Here is a 23,450-nt window from a genome sequence, read left to right as displayed (position 1 = left end):
AATTATACTCTATCAAAACTGGATGATGGAGATATTTTATTAAAATTGAAATTGTAATTGAATAAAAAATAAGCAAAACAATAAATTCTATTAACAAAATAAATTTAAAATTTTTTAAATGGAGAATAGGAAATTGGGAAATTTTCAGCTTTCTTTTCCAGCTTTATTACTTCAAATACTTAGCTGAAAAAATTGAATTTTCTTTTTCAGCACTTTTCACCTTTTTACATTGCGTGAATAAATGTATTTGAATTTTAATTTCATCATTTTTAAATGGGGTATGGGAAATTGAAACAGGTCTGCTAACAGAAACAGAAGCATTATCAGAACCGGATACTTGATCTGTACGACCAGGTCTGTTAAAAAGAACAGCTCCCTGATCTATACAACCAGGTATATTTAAAAGAACAGGTACCTGATCTGTTTAACAATCAAATCAGATAGCTGATGTGTACAACTAGATCTATCCATCAAACCATGTTAACCCAGATGTATCTGTTTATTGCATATATATGATTATGCTTCGTAAAAAGATCACAGCACATTCATAACCACAAGACTAAAATAGTCAGAGCTCCGCTAACAGCTAAATGAGATTAAAATGTATTAAAATGATTTAATGTACTTTAACCCAATTAACCAATAGCCGAAATGCCAGATAAACATTGACTTCAGAAAATTTAACCAAAAAAATCAAAATTTTGAGTTTTAAAACTAAATAACTTAATTGCATCCAATTTTGTTAACATTTTTTTCTTAATCAGATTAAACACTACATAAATCCTTTTAAGAAATTTAAAACTTTTAAAGCCATTCCTTATTTGACAATCTAGAACCACTTGAGAATTGCAATATTCTGTTTACCCTTTTCATTTATGTAAATAAACCTATTTGTCATTGAAATACAAAAGAACATTGCATACTTTTGAGTTGATCATTTCATCTGCGAGAAAAAATTATAGCATTATTCGCAGTAGACTTTTATTACTAAACCTTCCTTCTCTTTCTGACCGTAGAACTATGCAAGGTGCTGTTTTCATTCAGAGACTAATTAATGGTGAAATAGACTCTTTGTAGCTGTTGAGTCAAATTAGTTTTGCAGTTCCTGCCAGGATCACTAGGAATTTTCTTCCTCTTCTCATTTCACGTAGATCTACTAACTTTGCTTGCCTCCCTTCCGTATTCTGTGTGTGAACTTTAATAAGCTCAATAACGTAGTTTGCTATAGTAAATCTATTCCTTTGCTTAAAACCTTATTATTAGCTTATTTATCGAGTATTTAATTGTTATTTATCTTATTATACATATAACATATTTTTAATTTAATTTAATTAGCTGTCCAGCGTCTTTTAATATTTATTCGCGGTTTTCGTGTAATGCATGCTGTTCACAAATTTATTTTGTTTTGTCCGTGCGTCAACAAGCCCGTGCTTGGTATCGCTGGGCCACTTGATAGTACTGCCGTTAGTACGTCAACGTCCAAATAAAATAATAATAATATTGTTAGTTTATGTTGTCTAGTTCAAATGTGCATTTCTAAGTGAGTGTCAATAAGTGTTGTAAGTGTATTATGATGTAGCGAGAAATTTAATGTAATCGCCTTTCTTGACCCCGTCTAATACAATTACATCCTAGTTAAGGTACAAAGTACCAATCGCAATCAGTTAAAAAATGCATATCAGGCAATATAAATAGGCAGATTATAATTGTAAATTTATATTTAGTTATGAAATTTCATGGCTGGCAAACATCCTCTACTGAACCCTGCTTGAGGGTGCCGGCTGGGTAAGATCTGCATAACCTCATTGTCATCGGGTAGCAGATCTCTACTATGCGCCGAAGTTTCAGGTACTACCGATCCTAGCTGACGGATCTGCTCCTTGTCTTTCGGGTACCCGTCTGCCTGGGGACAAGTAGCAGAATCCATGGTACGAGGTGTCTGGCGGTAAGACTGAAAGCGCTATGGGGGGGCTCCCATGAACAAAATTAGCCAATATGTTTCGGAATGGAGCACATGCAAAATTCAACCCGAGCTGGGATGTCAGCTCAAACGTCGGTGGAACGCGTGACTGCTACCATCGGCGGACACGGGAGAAGAAAACCTCTCTGCGTGTCGCCAGCGGTCACAACTCTGATGCGGTAGGAGCAGGCCAAATCAGTTGTGACAATACTGCTACTAACAAAAACTCGAGGTTGATGCGCGCGGGTGCTGTGGTCTTAGCCGACTCGGACCAAAAGAGCGCTGCGTCAATCTCTACGGTGGAGAAGGAATGTCTTCTTCTTCAGTCACCTCGGCCAATCGCCAGCACCTCTAAGGTTGCGCAGCGTGGCACGGGGGGGGATGAAGATGGCATAAAAGAAGGCGGCGACCCGCATTCACGCAAGGCTCAGTGGCATAGCTAACGTGTCTGTCAAGGATAAGGAGAGGTTTCCCAGGGCTAACACTTGAATGCGTGAAAACCAAATTAGCCCCCTCCCAAAAAACAATAAGGTGCAAAACGGTTTTACCGGCCCTGCCAACAAGAAGGTGGAGTCCACGGCAAGCAAGCGCCAACAAGGGACCCCAGTGAGCAAGAGGCTGCGGGCACCTGGCTCAACGGAACAGACAAAGACAGAGAGTAACGGTTGCTGAAACCGCCAGGCGGCATCTCGCCGTTGCTCTACCTTCGAAGGCATTGGCTGGATGAATGGTGTCAAGTTCCTGACATGCAAGGACGACCCATCATCACATCACTTGACATTTGCAGACGGAAACAGTATCACTGTGTGTGTATTATTTGTGCACTTTTAGTTTATTCTTTCGTTTATTATTTTTTTTAACTTTCTTGTTTTTGTATATTTCACAAATTAATAGTAAATTTTCGTTAATGTAAGTTGATAAATGGAAACGATCCCGGTGCCTTAACAGCGATTGTTGTACACATGTACGGTCGTTTATCACATAACTTACATTTATTTCTGTAAACCACTGTGTACGGATGGTCCCGGTGTTGTCGGCGATGTGCACTTCGGCGTAAAGTTGGTATTAAAGAGCACGTGGTTATAATTACTTGCTTCTTGCTCAGTCTTGGTCACAAATCCAATGTTTGACGTCTATTTGCTTACTGTCATTCTCTTGTGTGAAACAAAACGGTTCCTGTCAAAACCACAAAACAAACAGTGTTGCCATGCTAGCTTATTTTTTCCTTCAATCTGGTGTCTCCCAAAATCTGGCAACACTGACTCGACGACAGCGACGCCAGACGTCGTTTCATTACGGTTGTTCTCACAACTACAAAACCACAACGACCACTAAACAGGGTAGTGGTCTTGTAAACAATATAATAGACTCTCTACCTTTTGAGGCTTATATACCTTGATACAATTACTGCGGACCTGGGACAAAGTTAGAGAAACGATTAGCACGTGGTGACCGTGGAATCAATGCTTTAGATGAAACGTGTAGAGAGCATGATATTGCATATTCAAACAGTCAAGAGTTGAGTGAACGTCATAAAGCTGACTCAGTTTTAATTGAAAAGGCTTGGAATCGTGTAAAAGCGTTAGACAGTAGTATTGTATTATTATTTTGATAGTTTTGGGAATTTACAACCACCATTAGAAGTAGTCAAATATTTAGGAAAAAACATTAAGTATAATTATGAACGTTTACAAAATTTTAGGACTGTAAACTGTGGACATTTGTGTTTAGAATTGAAGGGTAGGGAGACAGTTATCAGTGGGTTGGTTGTCCTTCTCTAGCACTTGAGAAGTGCTACGGGTAGCACCAGGTAGCAACAGGTAGAAAGTCAACCAATCGAAGGAAAACGTTCTTAGATAACGAAAACCTTCCAAAACAACAGTGGAAGGGGAAAGTGACAAGTATAAAATCAGCCTCGAACTCGAAGGAAAATATCATTCGGTCATCAGCACTCACCAACAACACCAGCAGTAGCAGTATCATCACCACCAGGGGCACGCACGACCAACACTGAACAGCAGGAGCAGTAGCAGCACTGAATAGCACCAGCGGTACTACACATAGACACACACACACATCAAATAATCAGGATGAACCCATCAAAGGAGGGTACCAAGGGAGAGGAGATTGACTTCATCGAAGTTAATCTTCCTCTTATTACTCCTCTTGCTGAGGACATCCAATTCCTCTCCGATGACATCGAGTTTCAATCAACAGCGAATTATTTGAATAGAATAAAGGAGAAGAAGAAGCTCCCTTTCCACGCTCTACCAAGGAATAAGAAATCTATGGAGCGGCTAGGGTTCCTAGTAAATTTAATACTAATTCCATAAAATTAACATTGGAAATGAATTTTATTTACCTCCCGGCACGCTATGATAAAGTTAGTGATGTGCACATTAAAGAATTAAATACTGGTAATTATACTCTATCAAAACTCGATGATGGAGATATTTTATTAAATTTGAAATTGTAATTGAATAAAAAATAAGCAAAACAATAAATTCTATTAACAAAATAAATTTAAAAATTTTGTAAATGGGAAATTGGGGAATTTTCAGCTTTCTTTTCCAGCTTTATTACTTCAAATACTTAATTCAAATAAATGTTATTGAAATTTAAATTCGAAATTTTCATTAGGGAATGGTAAATTGGGGAATTTTTCAGCTTTCTTTTTCAGCACTTTTCACCTTTTTACATTGCGTGAATAAATGTATTTGAAATTTAATTTCATCATTTTTAAATGGGGTATGGGAAATTGAAACAGGTCTGTTAACCCTCTAAGCCCCAAGAGTGCCTTGAGGCACTCATTACATTATTTACAATTTTAAAAATAATAAACGCTATTTTTACGTTTAAATATTTTTTAGCCGTTAAGAATAGATGTTCAATTATGTATAGAAGCTTTGAAAGCTCTCAGAAGCTTTTAACGGTACTTTTTGTTTATACTTGCACAGAACGTGTGTTTCGCCGCGTGTGAAATTTGAGCTGCAGTGAAGTGGGATTTCTTTTGAATATAAAAGTTAAAATATAAAACTAAACCAAACCATTAATTTTTTACTGAGATGTAAGTTAATTTAGTATTAAAATAATATTACAGATATGCAAATATGTAATTGGTATGCATTGTATCAGTGAAATAGAGATAAGTGCCTTGAGGCATCTTTGAGGCAGTAAGCAAACTTTTGTTCCAAGTAGCTATTTCACAATTATTTGCAATCTGCAGTGGCTTAAAGAGGTTTTTCTTAATAAAAATTCTTAAATTAGAAAATATGGCAAATCGAAAGCGCTTCAAGTTATTCGACTTGACAGATGATCAGTTAATGGAATTATTTGAGTCAGTCCCGTCAGATGAGGAGGTCTCAAATATTTCTAGTGACGACGAGGACAATGATTTAAATGTGGTGGAAGCTCTAAACGCTGCATTAGAGGAAGCCGATTCTGTCTCTTTTATAGTTGGCAATAAGGAAAATGTTTTAAATAGTGCCCAGGATCCTAAGTCTACTGGAAAGGCTACAAAACGTCCTCGATCGCCATTGCCAACTATAGAAGATTCGGGATGCGAATATTTACCAAATTCTGGAGGATTTAATGCTGCTGGTAAACAAATATAACTGAGATTTTTATATAAGTGATTAATAATTTATATATGGGTAGGTCTTGAATCGATTACAAAGGAACCCACTAAGATTCTCTGGAGGGAGCAATCGATGCAGTTGCATGTAAACTGTATAGCCTTTCGTGGAGATTCCTCGCTTACAGAAGAAATTGAGGGGCTGGAAACTCCATTTGAGATATTTTCTACTTTTTGATGGAGAAATTATGAAATTGATTGTCGAGGACACAATGCGCGCAGCTTTAACTGATAACATTTCAAATAATTTCAAAATTACCATCGATGACATTCATCATTACATCGGCATTCTAATTTACATGTCGATTTACCGCTATCCGAATTTGAGGAGTTATTGGGGACAAAATGCGTTCGGACCCATTCAAAATTGCATGACCCGACACAGATTTGAGACAATTAAAAGTACTTATCGCTGTGTGATGAGAGCCAGCGCATTAAAAAGGGTCAACCAGGCTACGATCCATTGTTTCGTACGCGAAAACTAGTTGATTACTTGAATCAACGGTTCGACTCGGTGCCCAAACAAGCCCGCCTTTGTGTTGATGAACAAATGTGCAGCACAAAAATGAAGCACCACTTGCGCCAATACATGCCAAATAAGCCACACAAGTGGGGTATCAAACTATTTGTACTATGCGATTCGTTTGGCTACGCATACCGCTTTGAAGTATACAGCGGTGCAGGAGATAATGTGATCTTGCCTGGTCACCCAGATCTTGGTGCTTCGGCTAACATTGTTGTCCGTCTGACACAAAGCGTTCAAAGTTTTAAAATCATATTATTTACTTTGACAATTTTTATACCTCACTGCCTCTGATGGTGTATCTACGTGCGAAAGGTATTTACAGTCTTGGCACGATTCGAGCAAATCGTATCCCCAATTGTAAGTTACCGAACGAAGGACCATCAACAAATTGCCAAGAGGTTCTATGATTGAGTACGTAGGTTGCTCATATGGAATTGAACTAACAAATGTTCTGTGGAAAGACAGCAAAGCCGTTCGTTTCTTGTCATCATATGTGGGTGTTAAACCATTTGCAAGGAAGGATCCGCGTCAAGGAACATCAAAAATTCCACGGTTCGACAGAAAATCTAAAAAATACGTTGAAATTGATTGCCCTCAAATTGTTAAGGAGTATAATGCTCACATGGGCGGCGTAGACCTTATGGATGGTTTAATGGGCCGTTACCATATTAGAGCCAAAACTCGGGATGCCGCAACTCGAATTTTTATCATTTAATTGATATGGCAGTAACGAACTCTTATATATTATACAGACGTATACAAATGGCGAACGAGGCGAACAAGGAAAAATGTTGGAGCTCCCAGATTTTAGAGAAGCGGTGGCCGCAGGTATGGTAACATACAAATGCAAAAATTTACCAGGTCGGCCATCTACATATAGATCGCCGTGCTCTCAGCTAGTGCGAGCTATAAACTCACCATCCTCTCGGATAGAGCAAACAGCACAGTCTCCACTGTCTCACCGATCACCACAGCTTGGCCTTAAACAAGGAAAAAATCAAAGCACCCTATATCAAGCTTGCGTTTTGATCAGGTAAACCATTTTCCTCATTGGTTTGAGCGAGAGAGTGGAAAACTTCGTGGCAAATTATGCAAAAATCACAAACACAATGCATTTTCCCTAAATGCAACTTACATTTATGTTGCACATCTAATAAAAACTGTTTCTTAGAGTATCATACCAAAAAATAAAATTTGACATGGCAAAACAAAATTGATTCTTTTTACTCAAGTGCCTAAGGGTGCCTTGAGGCACCTATTCAGTTTTTCTCACCTTACAGGTAAAAAAGGTTCTAAGTTCTTTTTAATAGCATTTTTGAGTTAAGAAGGCACAAATCAATTTAGAAAAAAATATTTCATTTAATTTCTTGCGTTATTGTGGAAAGTGGCATTAGAGGGTTAACAGAAACAGGAGCGTTATCAGAACCGGATACTTGATCTGTACGACCAGGTCTGTTAAAAGAACAGCTCCCTGATCTATACAACCAGGTCTTTTAAAAGAACAGCTACCTGATCTGTTTAACAATCAAATCAGATAGCTGATGTGTACAACTAGGTCTATCCATCAAACCATGTTAACCCAGATGTACATATGTGTTTATTGCATATATATGATTATGCTTCGTAAAAAGATCACAGTACATTCATAACCACAAGACTCAAATATTCAGAGCTCCGCTAACAGCTAAATGAGATTAAAATGTATTGAAATGAATCAATGTATTTTAACCCAATTAACCAATAGCCGAAATGCCAGATAAACATTGACTTCAGTAAATTGAACCCCAAAAATCAAAATTTTGTGTTTTAAAACTAAATAACTTAATTGCATCCAATTTTGTTAACATTTTTTTCTTAATCAGATTAAACACCACATAAATCCTTTTAAGAAATTTAAAACTTTTAAAGCCATTCCTTATTTGACAATCTAGAACCACTTGAGAATTGCAATATTCAAATTAATAAAATCTACTGTTTACCCTTTTCATTTATGTAAACAAACCTGAACTAATGCCACCGAAATTTGTCATTGAAATACAAAAGAACATTGCATACTTTTGAGTTGATCATTTCATCTGCATGAAAAAATTATAGCATTAAAAACAGTTTTATCACTAACCATACAATATGTTACATAGATGCTTCAGCCCGTACAAATTTTTGTATCATTAAAACAGTATTATTGCAGCACCAGTCGGACCGTGCGCTGCGATTCGAACAGCCTCTTCGGCTCATTCGAAAATTCGAAGTTCTAACGCAGCGCGCAGCGTTGAGTTCAGTCGGAGATCAAATGCGGAGCGATGAGCACGGGTGTATTTCGTTGCGCTCTGCTCTCGCTTCTATGTATGCGTGTATGTATCTACATGCTCGCCTATGTCAGTATGTGTATGCATGTGAAGTTTTGCAACGTGCAGTTGCCTCACTGACAAGCAGCTAGCGCATGTCAATTTTGTTTTGCCGCGACGAAAGTCTCGAAGATGAAGTCGAGTGACTGTGCGTGCCTTCGACTCTTCGTACCTATGTATATACTGGCAATTTACCGCCACCGAAAATCAAAGTGCGTTGGCTTTACTCGTAATGTGTTGGCGGGTGTGGAAAAGTGCTTGGGTTCAAACCCCGTCTTTTTATACCCGCTACCCATAGGGTAGAAGGGTATTATAACTTTGTGCCGGCAGGAAATGTATGTAACAGGTAGAAGGAGGCATTTCCGACCCTATAAAATATATATATTCTTGATCAGCGTCAACAGCCGAGACGATCTAGCCATGTCCGTCTGTGTGTCTGTCCGTCTGTCGGTTTTGGTATATACAATAACTACTGTAGTAGTTATGATTTCTGAAAATTTGGTTGCGATCAGATAAAAATTGTGGAAGTTATTAAAGAAATACTTTTGTATGGGCAAAAACGCCTACTTACAAGTTGAAATTATAAAATCTTAAAAATAAAAATCTAAGAAGCCTTATTAATCGCAAAGTCGTCAAAGCCAAGTTTGTCAGTCCGTATATGTGGGGTAACGTAAACGAAAACAAATAATTAGATTAGGTGGGGAACATGGAGATTTACAAATAATCTCAAGTCGACTCGGAGGTCATTTGATGACCCCATTGCACTTGCAATGGCCTCCTAGTGGTGTTCCCTGGATACCGATGAAGTAAATTTACTTAATTGGTAACTAATTCGAGCGGCGACAAACAAAAATAACAATTGGCGCGTGCCAATCACTTGTAGTTGCAACAACAACTCTTGCCATGTGTATACACATGCACACGGGCAAGCTACACACGCATACAACCCACCCCAATTCTAGACAGTTTGGCATTTAGAATTAGATAATATTTCTGAAATAAATAATAATTGTTTTTCAGCGACTAATAATATATTTTCTGAAAAATATTGTTTCTATTTTGTAATATTTTAGTTAGTAAAAAATTGAATCAAAAGCTTTAATAAAAAAATAAAGAATTTATAAATGAATATTTAAATTTTTTATTTGTAAAAAATGAAAAAAAATGAAAATATAAATAAAAATGAAAATAAAATATAAATAAAAAAGACGGGATTTGAACCCAATCACTTTTCCACACCCGCCAACACATTACGAGTAAAGCCAACGCACTTTGATTTTCGGTGGCGGTAAATTGCCAGTATATAGGCACGAAGAGTCGAAGGCACGAACAGTCACTCGACTTCATCTTCGAGACTTTCGTCGCGGCAAAACAAAATTGACGTCCGCTAGCTGCTTGTCAGTGAGGCAACTGCACGTTGCAAAACTTCACATGCATACACATACTGACATAGGCGAGCATGTAGATACATACACGCATCCATAGAAGCGAGAGCAGAGCGCAACGAGCTCATCGCTCCGCATTTGATCTGCGACTGAACTCAACGCTGCGCGCTGCGTTAGAACTTCGAATTTTCGAATGAGCCGAAGAGGCTGTTCGAATCGCAGCGCACGGTCCGACTGGGGCTGCAATAATACTGTTTTAATGATACAAAATTTATACGGGCTGAAGCATCTATGTATTGTATGGTTAGTGATAATACTGTTTTTAATGCTATAATTTTTTTCATGCAGATGAAATGATCAACTCAAAAGTATGCAATGTTCTTTTGTATTTCAATGACAAATTTCGGTGGCATTAGTTCAGGTTTGTTTACATAAATGAAAAGGGTAAACAGTAGATTTTATTAATTTGAATATTGCAATTCTCAAGTGGTTCTAGATTGTCAAATAAGGAATGGCTTTAAAAGTTTTAAATTTCTTAAAAGGATTTATGTGGTGTTTAATCTGATTAAGAAAAAAATGTTAAAAAATTGGAAGCAATTAAGTTATTTAGTTATGAAACACAAAATTTAGATTTTTTGGTTAAATTTGCTGAAGTCAATGTTTATCTGGCATTTCGGCTATTGGTTAAAGTACATTGATTCATTTTAATACATTTTAATCTCATTTAGCTGTTAGCGGAGCTCTGACTATTTTAGTCTTGTGGTTATGAATGTGCTGTGATCTTTTTACGAAGCATAATCATATATGTGCAATAAACAGATACATCTGGGTTAACATGGTTTGATGGATAGACCTAGTTGTACACATCAGCTATCTGATTTGATTGTTAAACAGATCAGGTAGCTGTTCTTTTAAAAAGACCTGGTTGTATATATCAGGGAGCTGTTCTTTTTAACAGACCTGGTCGTACAGATCAAGTCTCCGGTTCTGATAACGCTCCTGTTTCTGTTAGCAGACCTGTTTCAATTTCCCATACCCCATTTAAAAATGATGAAATTAAATTTCAAATACATTTATTCACGCAATGTAAAAAGGTGAAAAGTGCTGAAAAAGAAAGCTGAAAAAATTGAATTAAGTATTTGAAGTAATAAAGCTGGAAAAGAAAGCTGAAAAATAAAGCTGAAAATTCCCCAATTTCCTATTCCCCATTTAAAAAATTTTTAAATTTATTTTGTTAATAGAATTTATTGTTTTGCTTATTTTTTATTCAATTACAATTTCAAATTTAATAGAATATCTCCATCATCCAGTTTTGATAGAGTATAATTACCAGTATTTAATTCTTTAATGTGCACATCACTAACTTTATCATAGCGTGCCGGGAGGTAAATAAAATTAATTTCCAATGTTAATTTTATGGAATTAGTATTAAATTTACTAGGAACCCTAGCCGCTCCATAGATTCTGAATTCCTTATTCCTTGGTAGAGCGTGGAAAGGGAGCTTCTTCTTCTCTTTTATTATATTCAAATAATTCGCTGTTGATTGAAACTCGATGTCATCGGAGAGGAATTGGATGTCCTCAGCAAGAGGAGTAATAAGAGGAAGATTAACTTCGGCGAAGTCAATCTCCTTTCCTTGGTACCCTCCTTTGATGGGTTCATCCTGATTATTTGATGTGTGTGTGTCTATGTGTAGTACTGCTGGTGCTATTCAGTGCTGCTACTGTTCCTGCTGTTCAGTGTTGGTCGTGCGTGCTCCTGGTGGTGATAATACTGCTACTGCTGGTGTTGTCGGTGAGTGCTGATGACCGAATGATATTTTCCTTCGAGTGGCTGGCTGATTTTATACTTGTCACTTTCCCCTTCCACTGTTGTTTTGGAAGGTTTTCGTTATCTAAGAACGTTTTCCTTCGATTGGTTGACTTTCTACCTGTTGCTACCTGGTGCTATCCGTAACACTTCTCAAGTGCTAGAGAAGGACAACAGTAGGTGGAATATCAAGTTTCTATACAAATCAAGTTCTTGTGCAAGGAAGTGCTAATTAGGGTCACCTCTCATTAATGTCAATTTAGGGGTAATAAAGATGCAATTTAATTAGGGTTAGCTGTGGAAATGACAAGTGTGGGATTTGTGTGACGAATCGTACGCGACCCGAGACGGGGCGATGAAAGGATCGGGATCGGGGCGTTTCGTCACACAAATCCTTCGGAGTCGGGGTCGGGGTCGAGGTCGCTTGTCCCGAGACGCCCTCGGGGTCGGGGTCGAGATCGCTTATCCCGACACGCCCTCGAGGTCGGGGTCGCATTCGGTCTCGCACTCGGGGTCGCAATCGAAAACGATTCGTAGATCGAGGGCGAAAACGTGCAACGAACACGTGCTACGATACACTCTCGAGGTTGTGTGTCCCGAGACGAGACGGTGAGGGATCGGGGTCGCAGTCGATTCGTAGATCGTACACGAAAACGTGAGACGAAGTCGTCCTACGAAAACGTGATACGCTCTTTAACGAACGTAGCGTATGAACGCGCGAACACCCACCTCGAAAACGTAGGTCGTGGGGCAACGCATCATACTAGATCGAAACGTTACGAAACGAATGGACGGAAACGTGACGCAGCGCCACATCCAAGACGATCGAATACGTGAACGTCTAACACGAATCAACGTTACGAAACGTGACGAAATATGTTCGGAAGCCCAACGCTACCTGAAAAACGATCGAAGGCGCCTTGCACGAGACACATCGCTAGCTGTAAAACGATCGTAGGCGCCACGCTACCTATAAAACGAACGAAGGTATGACGCCCACTTCTCTCGTCAATTCGAATGTAATCGAAATCGGAGCGGAGGAAGGAAGACGTGATGAAGGTTAAAAGGATGGGAACGTGATGTAATTCAGACGAGAGTACAACACCATTTCCAAGACACTTGAAGATAAAATAGAAAATCTGAAAGAAAAACCGAATAGTGCTGTAAAAATTCCATTTCCCTTAAAGATATAGTATTCGTCTTCTTCTGTATCTAACATAATTTTATTTCCAAATTCATTGTTTAAAATCGATTCTCTAAACTAACATACATTTTTATAATTTTTTTTGTTTTTTGTGAGCGAACAGTATAGAAATGACAGGCACATGTATCGACTCCATCCTCCACATCGTTATGAGCCCAACAGCAGGATGCGAAATGTTGACCATGAACATTAGAAACCAATGGTCCATCACATATTCTATTATTAAAATATTTCAATGATTCTGATAAATATTCCATGTGATCAGGAAAAATTTTATCGTTAAACATTTTCATAAAATTATTTATTTCAGTTATAAGTTGTTGTATCGAAATATGAGTTGTGGAGTTGGTCTTGTTTTCAATCAATATCATTTTAAATTTCTTTCGATCCGTTGACGTCTACTCGTAATGATTTCCAAAAGGTGAATGAAGAAATATTTTGAGAAAAATTATACGATACGTTGAACTAATCCGGTCAGTGGGTTATATTCAACTAGACGATCGTGAATGAGAAGGCAATATACCTTTGTATTCAACTCACTTGGTACTCTTAATTCAGTTGAAATTTTAACATCAATTGGCCCTGATTTGACCGACTCGTTTCGATATGAAAGATCAACAACAACAATAGGAGCCTTTGACTTGAAGTCTAGTGGTGATAAAAGTGGACGAGGCTCACGGTTGTAGTAACTCTCTTGGAATTTCACGTACATATCATACAAGGCAGCAAACCGATTTTCATTGAATTTTACATTTAAATCTTCATATGGATAGACTTCAGAATTTAAATACACTTTTGCATTTCTCAAATTGTTTGTAATTAGATTGCCATTTAATGTAAACGCAATAACTGCAAACCGTGGACGTTTGCATTTATCTATTTGCAGCTAGCTTAACGTTCCATACATGATGAGTCCCCTGTACCAACGAGGGATTTATATAACAATCCCAGCTGCGGAATGAAAGTGGAAGTGTAGCTCCACTTTTGACTACATTGAACATTTTAATTTTAGTAGTATCGCTTGGAACAATGTGGGGTACTTTCCAACTAATGTTCTGTATAGCAATTTTATATTCAACACCTCCGACCGTTTTTCAAACATATCTTTCATATTTTTAGCTAGCAAGAGAATGAGTTCATGTTTACAATTTAATATAACTTTTTTATGATCTTCAGCGAATCCCATTAGCATTTTTAGTGGTATTGAAAAGCTGAAATGACCGGCATTACGATAACATAGAGACTCCTGTCGACCAATGGAAAGAAAGTTTTTCAGAGTAGATGTGATTCCAGTAAACCGTGTTCTCTCCAGTTCGCATCCGTTCAATTCATATCTTATTTCATCCAAAAATAGGCCATGCAATTATTTTTAAGCAAGCCGGCAACATCATTTGTTGTACTTGTGCCCGAATTTTGGTTAGTAATTTTACTAAGTGTCCCTTCAAAGTGGAGGAAACTTTCAGACGGAAACACATACAAATCTTGGTTTTGTATTGTAATACGAACTTCATCATTTGTTTTGAAGTTCTGCTGATATGGGTAATAAGTGTGATATTCTTTTTCGTGATACTCTCATCATTGTGAGGTTTATCTTGCACAAAAAAAATTTCATTCATTTGAAATGGAGATAGTAATTTTAATGAATATTAAAACCAAGTGATTTTAAAATCAGTTTATTTTTTAATGATACCGCAAGTCGTGGATATGATGGTCCTCGAGATGATAATGATGATGGTGTTTTCACTTCACCTTTACATTTAGTAATGGGAGTTGTAAGGTGATGTAACGACCTTTTATTATAAATAATCATTCTGTTGCTCGTAAATGAAGACGAATTGATATAGTTTCCCCTCGAAAATTGATTAATTCCCCCTCCTGATCAGTTATCCGTACTTCGAGCGTGCTTATTTCTCTAGTGTTGATAGGTAAATAAATCAAGTTTCGTGGTGTAATACTCATTTTATATCCCGGAGGAACATTGATTCCAAATTCATGAAGCACATGATTTGGTCTATTACCTACATGTGAGCCACTGATAATGTTGCATTCCACTCTAATTGTATTTACTTTTAAAATGTTTACAGGGTTATCTGAGACATAAATTTCAGTATTGTGCGGTTTTAGAATACGTGCACCAAATCCAAATAGCTTTCCAATACTTCGTTCACGATTAAAATATACTGTTTCTTTTTTAGTGGTAACTTGAACTTTCAGCGTATTATTGTTGGTTTCTATTTTTAACACATCATAAGAACCATACCCCTTTAGGACATCAATAATATATGTTGCAATCTCTTCGAGTTCATACGATCCAACAGGTATTTCTATACATTTATTTCCAATATGAAATAGATTGTTCCCTCTATCTACGTTTGGTATAGAATTGTATGTGTGAAAGTCAATGAGAGCACACTCATAATTTCTATTTAATTCAATTTGTGGGAAAAAATTTTCGGTTATAACTGATGTGTTTCCATTTAATGCAAATGTTAGTGATGTAGACATTTTGAAGTCTGAGTTTGGACTGTTGTTTAATCATCATATCATTAGTTTTATATTCATATTTTTAAAGTATAATGAATTGATCAAAGCCTTTTCTGTATCGCCCATTTTTCATATCATCATCTTTAGAGATTAGTAGAAATCCAAATTTCTGCTCCCAGCATTTTCGTGAAATTTCCATAAATGATTCATAGTCCATGTCACTGTTTACGTGATCTCGATATATATGACGCATGTTCAAATCATCTTGTTTAAACATTATAATAAAATTAGCATTGTCACGTATTAAATGCTTCGGGATATGTGTGTATGTTTGACATAAATAGAATGAATAAATATTCTTATGTCTTCCCATACAAAAATAGTTTCGGATATTATCCTGCTTTTCACATGCCACATCATCGAATATCATAATGGAATTATTTTTAGCTTCGTGCGGTGATAACACTGCATCGTTGCCGGAGAATGTAAAATATCCCATTCCTTGAATTGGTTTGATAAGTTTTTCCAAATATTCATATTTGGGTTGGTATAAACTCTTTGAAAATACATAAATATTTTCAAATTTGAGACCATTGGGACTCTCTATAAGACTAAGCATCACATTGGTTTTCCACAATTTGATGGTCCAACAATTAATGCTCTAATTGTATTGGGTAGCAAAACACTATGTCGAGGTTGTTGATTATTCTCTCCATGTCCACCACCCTCAATGTTTCGTACTAGTATGCTTTTCTTATGTCTTAAAAAACGCATGTTAGTGAGAGAAGTACTTCATTCAATGGGAAACGTTTGTTGATTGAGGTTGTTATAAAATGGCCAAACGTTTTTATAATTTAATTAGGTCAAAATCAAAATTCAAACAGGGTAGTGGTCTTGTAAACAATATAATAGACTCTCTACCTTTTAAGGCTCATATACCTGGATACAATTACTGTGGACCTGGAACAAAGTTAGAGAAACGATTAGCACGTGGTGATCGTGGAATTAATAGTTTGGATGAAGCGTGTAGAGAGCATGATATTGCATATTCAAACAGTAAAGAGTTGAGTGAACGTCATAAAGCTGACTCAGTTTTAATTGAAAAGGCTTGGAATCGTGTAAAAGCGTTAGATAGTAGTATTAGAGAGAGAGCAGCAGCATACTTTGTAACAAACATGATGAAGACGAAGAACAAATTTGGAATGGGATCAAATCAGGAGAGAAAGAAAAGAGTGAAAAGATCATTGACTACAATAATCAAAAAGGCTACAAAGGAATTGAAAAAGAATAAACCGCTTGATATCTTGAGTGCAATAAAAGTTGCACGTAAAGCAGTATCGAACTCGATGGGATGTAGGAAAAATGTTGTTATTCCACGTATTATAAATGTAACCAAGATAGGTGGGTTCTTACCACTTGTCCCAATTTTAACAGCTCTGGGCGCTGTGGGTAGTTTGGCGTCAGGTAGTGCAGCAATAGTAAAATCTATTAACAATGCAAAAGATGGCTAAACAACATCTAGAGGAAAACAAGAGGCATAATAAAAAAATGGAAACGGTTGCATTGGGAGCTGGCTTGTATTTACAACCATACAAAAATGGATATGGTATATCATTTGCTAGAAATAATCAAAGTCAAAAACGCATTCAAAAAACTAATAGGTAAGCTACCCAAGAGAGCATTATCAAACTTTCATATAATGAAGTTTGCCTTTAGAAAAGATTCCTCATTTTCGAGGTGTTTATATGAAGGATCAATTACCCAAATTTCCACATCATTTCGAGTGTGGAATAATAAATTTAGCAGACTCAATATCGAATGGAACGCATTGGGTAGCATATTACAAGAGAGGATCAGATTCTTATTATTTCGATCGTTTTGGGAATTTACAGCCACCATTAGAAGTAGTCAGATATTTAGGAAAAAACATTAAGTACAATTATGAACGTTTTCCAAATTATTATTTTGATAGTTTTGGGAATTTACAACCACCATTAGAAGTAGTCAAATATTTAGGAAAAACATTAAGTATAATTATGAACGTTTACAAAATTTTAGGACTGTAAACTGTGGACATTTGTGTTTAGAATTGAAGGGTAGGGAGACAGTTATCAGTGGGTTGGTTGTCCTTCTCTAGCACTTGAGAAGTGCTACGGGTAGCACCAGGTAGCAACAGGTAGAAAGTCAACCAATCGAAGGAAAACGTTCTTAGATAACGAAAACCTTCCAAAACAACAGTGGAAGGGGAAAGTGACAAGTATAAAATCAGCCTCGAACTCGAAGGAAAATATCATTCGGTCATCAGCACTCACCAACAACACCAGCAGTAGCAGTATCATCACCACCAGGGGCACGCACGACCAACACTGAACAGCAGGAGCAGTAGCAGCACTGAATAGCACCAGCGGTACTACACATAGACACACACACACATCAAATAATCAGGATGAACCCATCAAAGGAGGGTACCAAGGGAGAGGAGATTGACTTCATCGAAGTTAATCTTCCTCTTATTACTCCTCTTGCTGAGGACATCCATTCCTCTCCGATGACATCGAGTTTCAATCAACAGCGAATTATTTGAATAGAATAAAGGAGAAGAAGAAGCTCCTTTCCACGCTCTACCAAGGAATAAGAAATCTATGGAGCGGCTAGGGTTCCTAGTAAATTTAATACTAATTCCATAAAATTAACATTGGAAATGAATTTTATTTACCTCCCGGCACGCTATGATAAAGTTAGTGATGTGCACATTAAAGAATTAAATACTGGTAATTATACTCTATCAAAACTCGATGATGGAGATATTTTATTAAATTTGAAATTGTAATTGAATAAAAATAAGCAAAACAATAAATTCTATTAACAAAATAAATTTAAAATTTTTGTAAATGGGAAATTGGGGAATTTTCAGCTTTTTCCAGCTTTATTACTTCAAATACTTAATTCAAATAAATGTTATTGAAATTTAAATTCAAGAAATTTTCATTAGGGAATGGTAAATTGGGGAATTTTTCAGCTTTCTTTTCAGCACTTTTCACCTTTTACATTGCGTGAATAAATGTATTTGAAATTTAATTTCATCATTTTTAAATGGGGTATGGGAAATTGAAACAGGTCTGTTAACCCTCTAAGCCCCAAGAGTGCCTTGAGGCACTCATTACATTATTTACAATTTTAAAAATAATAAACGCTATTTTTACGTTTAAATATTTTTAGCCGTTAAGAATAGATGTTCAATTATGTATAGAAGCTTTGAAAGCTCTCAGAAGCTTTTAACGGTACTTTTGTTTATACTTGCACAGAACGTGTGTTTCGCCGCGTGTGAAATTTGAGCTGCAGTGAAGTGGGATTTCTTTTGAATATAAAAGTTAAAATATAAAACTAAACCAAACCATTAATTTTTTACTGAGATGTAAGTTAATTTAGTATTAAAATAATATTACAGATATGCAAATATGTAATTGGTATGCATTGTATCAGTGAAATAGAGATAAGTGCCTTGAGGCATCTTTTGAGGCAGTAAGCAAACTTTTGTTCCAAGTAGCTATTTCACAATTATTTGCAATCTGCAGTGGCTTAAAGAGGTTTTTCTTAATAAAAATTCTTAAATTAGAAAATATGGCAAATCGAAAGCGCTTCAAGTTATTCGACTTGACAGATGATCAGTTAATGGAATTATTTGAGTCAGTCCCGTCAGATGAGGAGGTCTCAAATATTTCTAGTGACGACGAGGACAATGATTTAAATGTGGTGGAAGCTCTAAACGCTGCATTAGAGGAAGCCGATTCTGTCTCTTTATAGTTGGCAATAAGGAAAATGTTTTAAATAGTGCCCAGGATCCTAAGTCTACTGGAAAGGCTACAAAACGTCCTCGATCGCCATTGCCAACTATAGAAGATTCGGGATGCGAATATTTACCAAATTCTGGAGGATTTAATGCTGCTGGTAAACAAATATAACTGAGATTTTTTATATAAGTGATTAATAATTTATATATGGGTAGGTCTTGAATCGATTACAAAGGAACCCACTAAGATTCTCTGGAGGGAGCAATCGATGCAGTTGCATGTAAACTGTATAGCCTTTCGTGGAGATTCCTCGCTTACAGAAGAAATTGAGGGGCTGGAAACTCCATTTGAGATATTTTTCTACTTTTTTGATGGAGAAATTATGAAATTGATTGTCGAGGACACAATGCGCGCAGCTTTAACTGATAACATTTCAAATAATTTCAAAATTACCATCGATGACATTCATCATTACATCGGCATTCTAATTTACATGTCGATTTACCGCTATCCGAATTTGAGGAGTTATTGGGGACAAAATGCGTTCGGACCCATTCAAAATTGCATGACCCGACACAGATTTGAGACAATTAAAAAGTACTTATCGCTGTGTGATGAGAGCCAGCGCATTAAAAAGGGTCAACCAGGCTACGATCCATTGTTTCGTACGCGAAAACTAGTTGATTACTTGAATCAACGGTTCGACTCGGTGCCCAAACAAGCCCGCCTTTGTGTTGATGAACAAATGTGCAGCACAAAAATGAAGCACCACTTGCGCCAATACATGCCAAATAAGCCACACAAGTGGGGTATCAAACTATTTGTACTATGCGATTCGTTTGGCTACGCATACCGCTTTGAAGTATACAGCGGTGCAGGAGATAATGTGATCTTGCCTGGTCACCCAGATCTTGGTGCTTCGGCTAACATTGTTGTCCGTCTGACACAAAGCGTTCAAAGTTTTAAAAATCATATTATTTACTTTGACAATTTTTATACCTCACTGCCTCTGATGGTGTATCTACGTGCGAAAGGTATTTACAGTCTTGGCACGATTCGAGCAAATCGTATCCCCAATTGTAAGTTACCGAACGAAGGGACCATCAACAAATTGCCAAGAGGTTCTATGATTGAGTACGTAGGTTGCTCATATGGAATTGAACTAACAAATGTTCTGTGGAAAGACAGCAAAGCCGTTCGTTTCTTGTCATCATATGTGGGTGTTAAACCATTTGCAAGGAAGGATCCGCGTCAAGGAACATCAAAAATTCCACGGTTCGACAGAAAATCTAAAAAATACGTTGAAATTGATTGCCCTCAAATTGTTAAGGAGTATAATGCTCACATGGGCGGCGTAGACCTTATGGATGGTTTAATGGGCCGTTACCATATTAGAGCCAAAACTCGGGATGCCGCAACTCGAATTTTTTATCATTTAATTGATATGGCAGTAACGAACTCTTATATATTATACAGACGTATACAAATGGCGAACGAGGCGAACAAGGAAAAAATGTTGGAGCTCCCAGATTTTAGAGAAGCGGTGGCCGCAGGTATGGTAACATACAAATGCAAAAATTTACCAGGTCGGCCATCTACATATAGATCGCCGTGCTCTCAGCTAGTGCGAGCTATAAACTCACCATCCTCTCGGATAGAGCAAACAGCACAGTCTCCACTGTCTCACCGATCACCACAGCTTGGCCTTAAACAAGGAAAAAAATCAAAGCACCCTATATCAAGCTTGCGTTTTGATCAGGTAAACCATTTTCCTCATTGGTTTGAGCGAGAGAGTGGAAAACTTCGTGGCAAATTATGCAAAAAATCACAAACACAATGCATTTTCCCTAAATGCAACTTACATTTATGTTGCACATCTAATAAAAACTGTTTCTTAGAGTATCATACCAAAAAATAAAATTTGACATGGCAAAACAAAATTGATTCTTTTTACTCTCAAGTGCCTAAGGGTGCCTTGAGGCACCTATTCAGTTTTTCTCACCTTACAGGTAAAAAAAAGGTTCTAAGTTCTTTTTAATAGCATTTTTGAGTTAAGAAGGCACAAATCAATTTAGAAAAAAATATTTCATTTAATTTCTTGCGTTATTGTGGAAAGTGGCATTAGAGGGTTAACAGAAACAGGAGCGTTATCAGAACCGGATACTTGATCTGTACGACCAGGTCTGTTAAAAAGAACAGCTCCCTGATCTATACAACCAGGTCTTTTTAAAAGAACAGCTACCTGATCTGTTTAACAATCAAATCAGATAGCTGATGTGTACAACTAGGTCTATCCATCAAACCATGTTAACCCAGATGTACATATGTGTTTTATTGCATATATATGATTATGCTTCGTAAAAAGATCACAGTACATTCATAACCACAAGACTCAAATATTCAGAGCTCCGCTAACAGCTAAATGAGATTAAAATGTATTGAAATGAATCAATGTATTTTAACCCAATTAACCAATAGCCGAAATGCCAGATAAACATTGACTTCAGTAAATTGAACCCCAAAATCAAAATTTTGTGTTTTAAAACTAAATAACTTAATTGCATCCAATTTTGTTAACATTTTTTCTTAATCAGATTAAACACCACATAAATCCTTTTAAGAAATTTAAAACTTTTTAAAGCCATTCCTTATTTGACAATCTAGAACCACTTGAGAATTGCAATATTCAAATTAATAAAATCTACTGTTTACCCTTTTCATTTATGTAAACAAACCTGAACTAATGCCACCGAAATTTGTCATTGAAATACAAAAGAACATTGCATACTTTTGAGTTGATCATTTCATCTGCATGAAAAATTATAGCATTAAAAACAGTTTTATCACTAACCATACAATATGTTACATAGATGCTTCAGCCCGTACAAATTTTTGTATCATTAAAAACAGTATTATTGCAGCACCAGTCGGACCGTGCGCTGCGATTCGAACAGCCTCTTCGGCTCATTCGAAAATTCGAAGTTCTAACGCAGCGCGCAGCGTTGAGTTCAGTCGGAGATCAAATGCGGAGCGATGAGCACGGGTGTATTTCGTTGCGCTCTGCTCTCGCTTCTATGTATGCGTGTATGTATCTACATGCTCGCCTATGTCAGTATGTGTATGCATGTGAAGTTTTGCAACGTGCAGTTGCCTCACTGACAAGCAGCTAGCGCATGTCAATTTTGTTTTGCCGCGACGAAAGTCTCGAAGATGAAGTCAGTGACTGTGCGTGCCTTCGACTCTTCGTACCTATGTATATACTGGCAATTTACCGCCACCGAAAATCAAAGTGCGTTGGCTTTACTCGTAATGTGTTGGCGGGTGTGGAAAAGTGCTTGGGTTCAAACCCCGTCTTTTTATACCCGCTACCCATAGGGTAGAAGGGTATTATAACTTTGTGCCGGCAGGAAATGTATGTAACAGGTAGAAGGAGGCATTTCCGACCCTATAAAATATATATATTCTTGATCAGCGTCAACAGCCGAGACGATCTAGCCATGTCCGTCTGTGTGTCTGTCCGTCTGTCGGTTTTGGTATATACAATAACTACTGTAGTAGTTATGATTTCTGAAAATTTGGTTGCGATCAGATAAAAATTGTGGAAGTTATTAAAGAAATACTTTTGTATGGGCAAAAACGCCTACTTACAAGCTGAACTTATAAAATCTTAAAAATAAAAATCTAAGAAGCCTTATTAATCGCAAAGTCGTCAAAGCCAAGTTTGTCAGTCCGTATATGTGGGGTAACGTAAACGAAAACAAATAATTAGATTAGGTGGGGAACATGGAGATTTACAAATAATCTCAAGTCGACTCGGAGGTCATTTGATGACCCCATTGCACTTGCAATGGCCTCTAGTGGTGTTCCCTGGATACCGATGAAGTAAATTTACTTAATTGGTAACTAATTCGAGCGGCGACAAACAAAATAACAATTGGCGCGTGCCAATCACTTGTAGTTGCAACAACAACTCTTGCAATGTGTATACACATGCACACGGGCAAGCTACACACGCATACAACCCACCCCAATTCTAGACAGTTTGGCATTTAGAATTAGATAATATTTCTGAAATAAATAATAATTGTTTTTCAGCGACTAATAATATATTTTCTGAAAAAATATTGTTTCTATTTTGTAATATTTTAGTTAGTAAAAAATTGAATCAAAAGCTTTAATAAAAAAATAAAGAATTTATAAATGAATATTTAAATTTTTTATTTGTAAAAAATGAAAAAAAATGAAAATATAAATAAAAAATGAAAATAAAATATAAATAAAAAAAGACGGGATTTGAACCCAATCACTTTT

At 36.8% G+C, this 23,450-nt stretch overlaps 2 protein-coding genes across 3 annotated transcripts; both read left to right on the top strand.

Annotated features, from left to right (window-relative positions):
- The first annotated feature begins 4,753 nt into the window (after nt 1-4,753).
- On the top strand, nt 4,754-5,980 carry LOC133849762 (uncharacterized). Of its 2 annotated transcripts, XM_062285850.1 has the most exons (3): nt 4,754-5,027; nt 5,228-5,560; nt 5,618-5,980. In XM_062285850.1, exons 2-3 carry the CDS (start codon nt 5,233-5,235, stop codon nt 5,770-5,772), a joined length of 483 nt encoding a protein of 160 aa, XP_062141834.1. In that variant the 5' UTR covers nt 4,754-5,027; nt 5,228-5,232; the 3' UTR covers nt 5,773-5,980. The 2 variants fall into 2 exon arrangements, with proteins under 2 accessions (XP_062141834.1, XP_062141835.1); XM_062285851.1 differs by lacking the exon at nt 4,754-5,027 and having other exon boundaries at nt 5,121-5,560.
- A 12,664-nt stretch (nt 5,981-18,644) lies between these two features.
- On the top strand, nt 18,645-21,117 carry LOC133849775 (piggyBac transposable element-derived protein 1-like). The gene is made up of 3 exons (XM_062285864.1): nt 18,645-18,763; nt 18,965-19,296; nt 19,355-21,117. The coding sequence occupies exon 3, from the start codon at nt 19,408-19,410 to the stop codon at nt 21,055-21,057; it is 1,650 nt and encodes a 549-aa protein (XP_062141848.1). The 5' UTR covers nt 18,645-18,763; nt 18,965-19,296; nt 19,355-19,407; the 3' UTR covers nt 21,058-21,117.
- The last annotated feature ends 2,333 nt before the right edge of the window (nt 21,118-23,450 follow it).

This window comes from Drosophila sulfurigaster, unplaced genomic scaffold (assembly GCF_023558435.1).
Source record: "Drosophila sulfurigaster albostrigata strain 15112-1811.04 unplaced genomic scaffold, ASM2355843v2 contig_289_pilon, whole genome shotgun sequence".
In the NCBI taxonomy this organism is placed as follows: domain Eukaryota; kingdom Metazoa; phylum Arthropoda; class Insecta; order Diptera; family Drosophilidae; genus Drosophila; species Drosophila sulfurigaster.
Note: the sequence above shows the minus strand (reverse complement) of the source record. Positions and strands in the feature narration are given on the sequence as shown.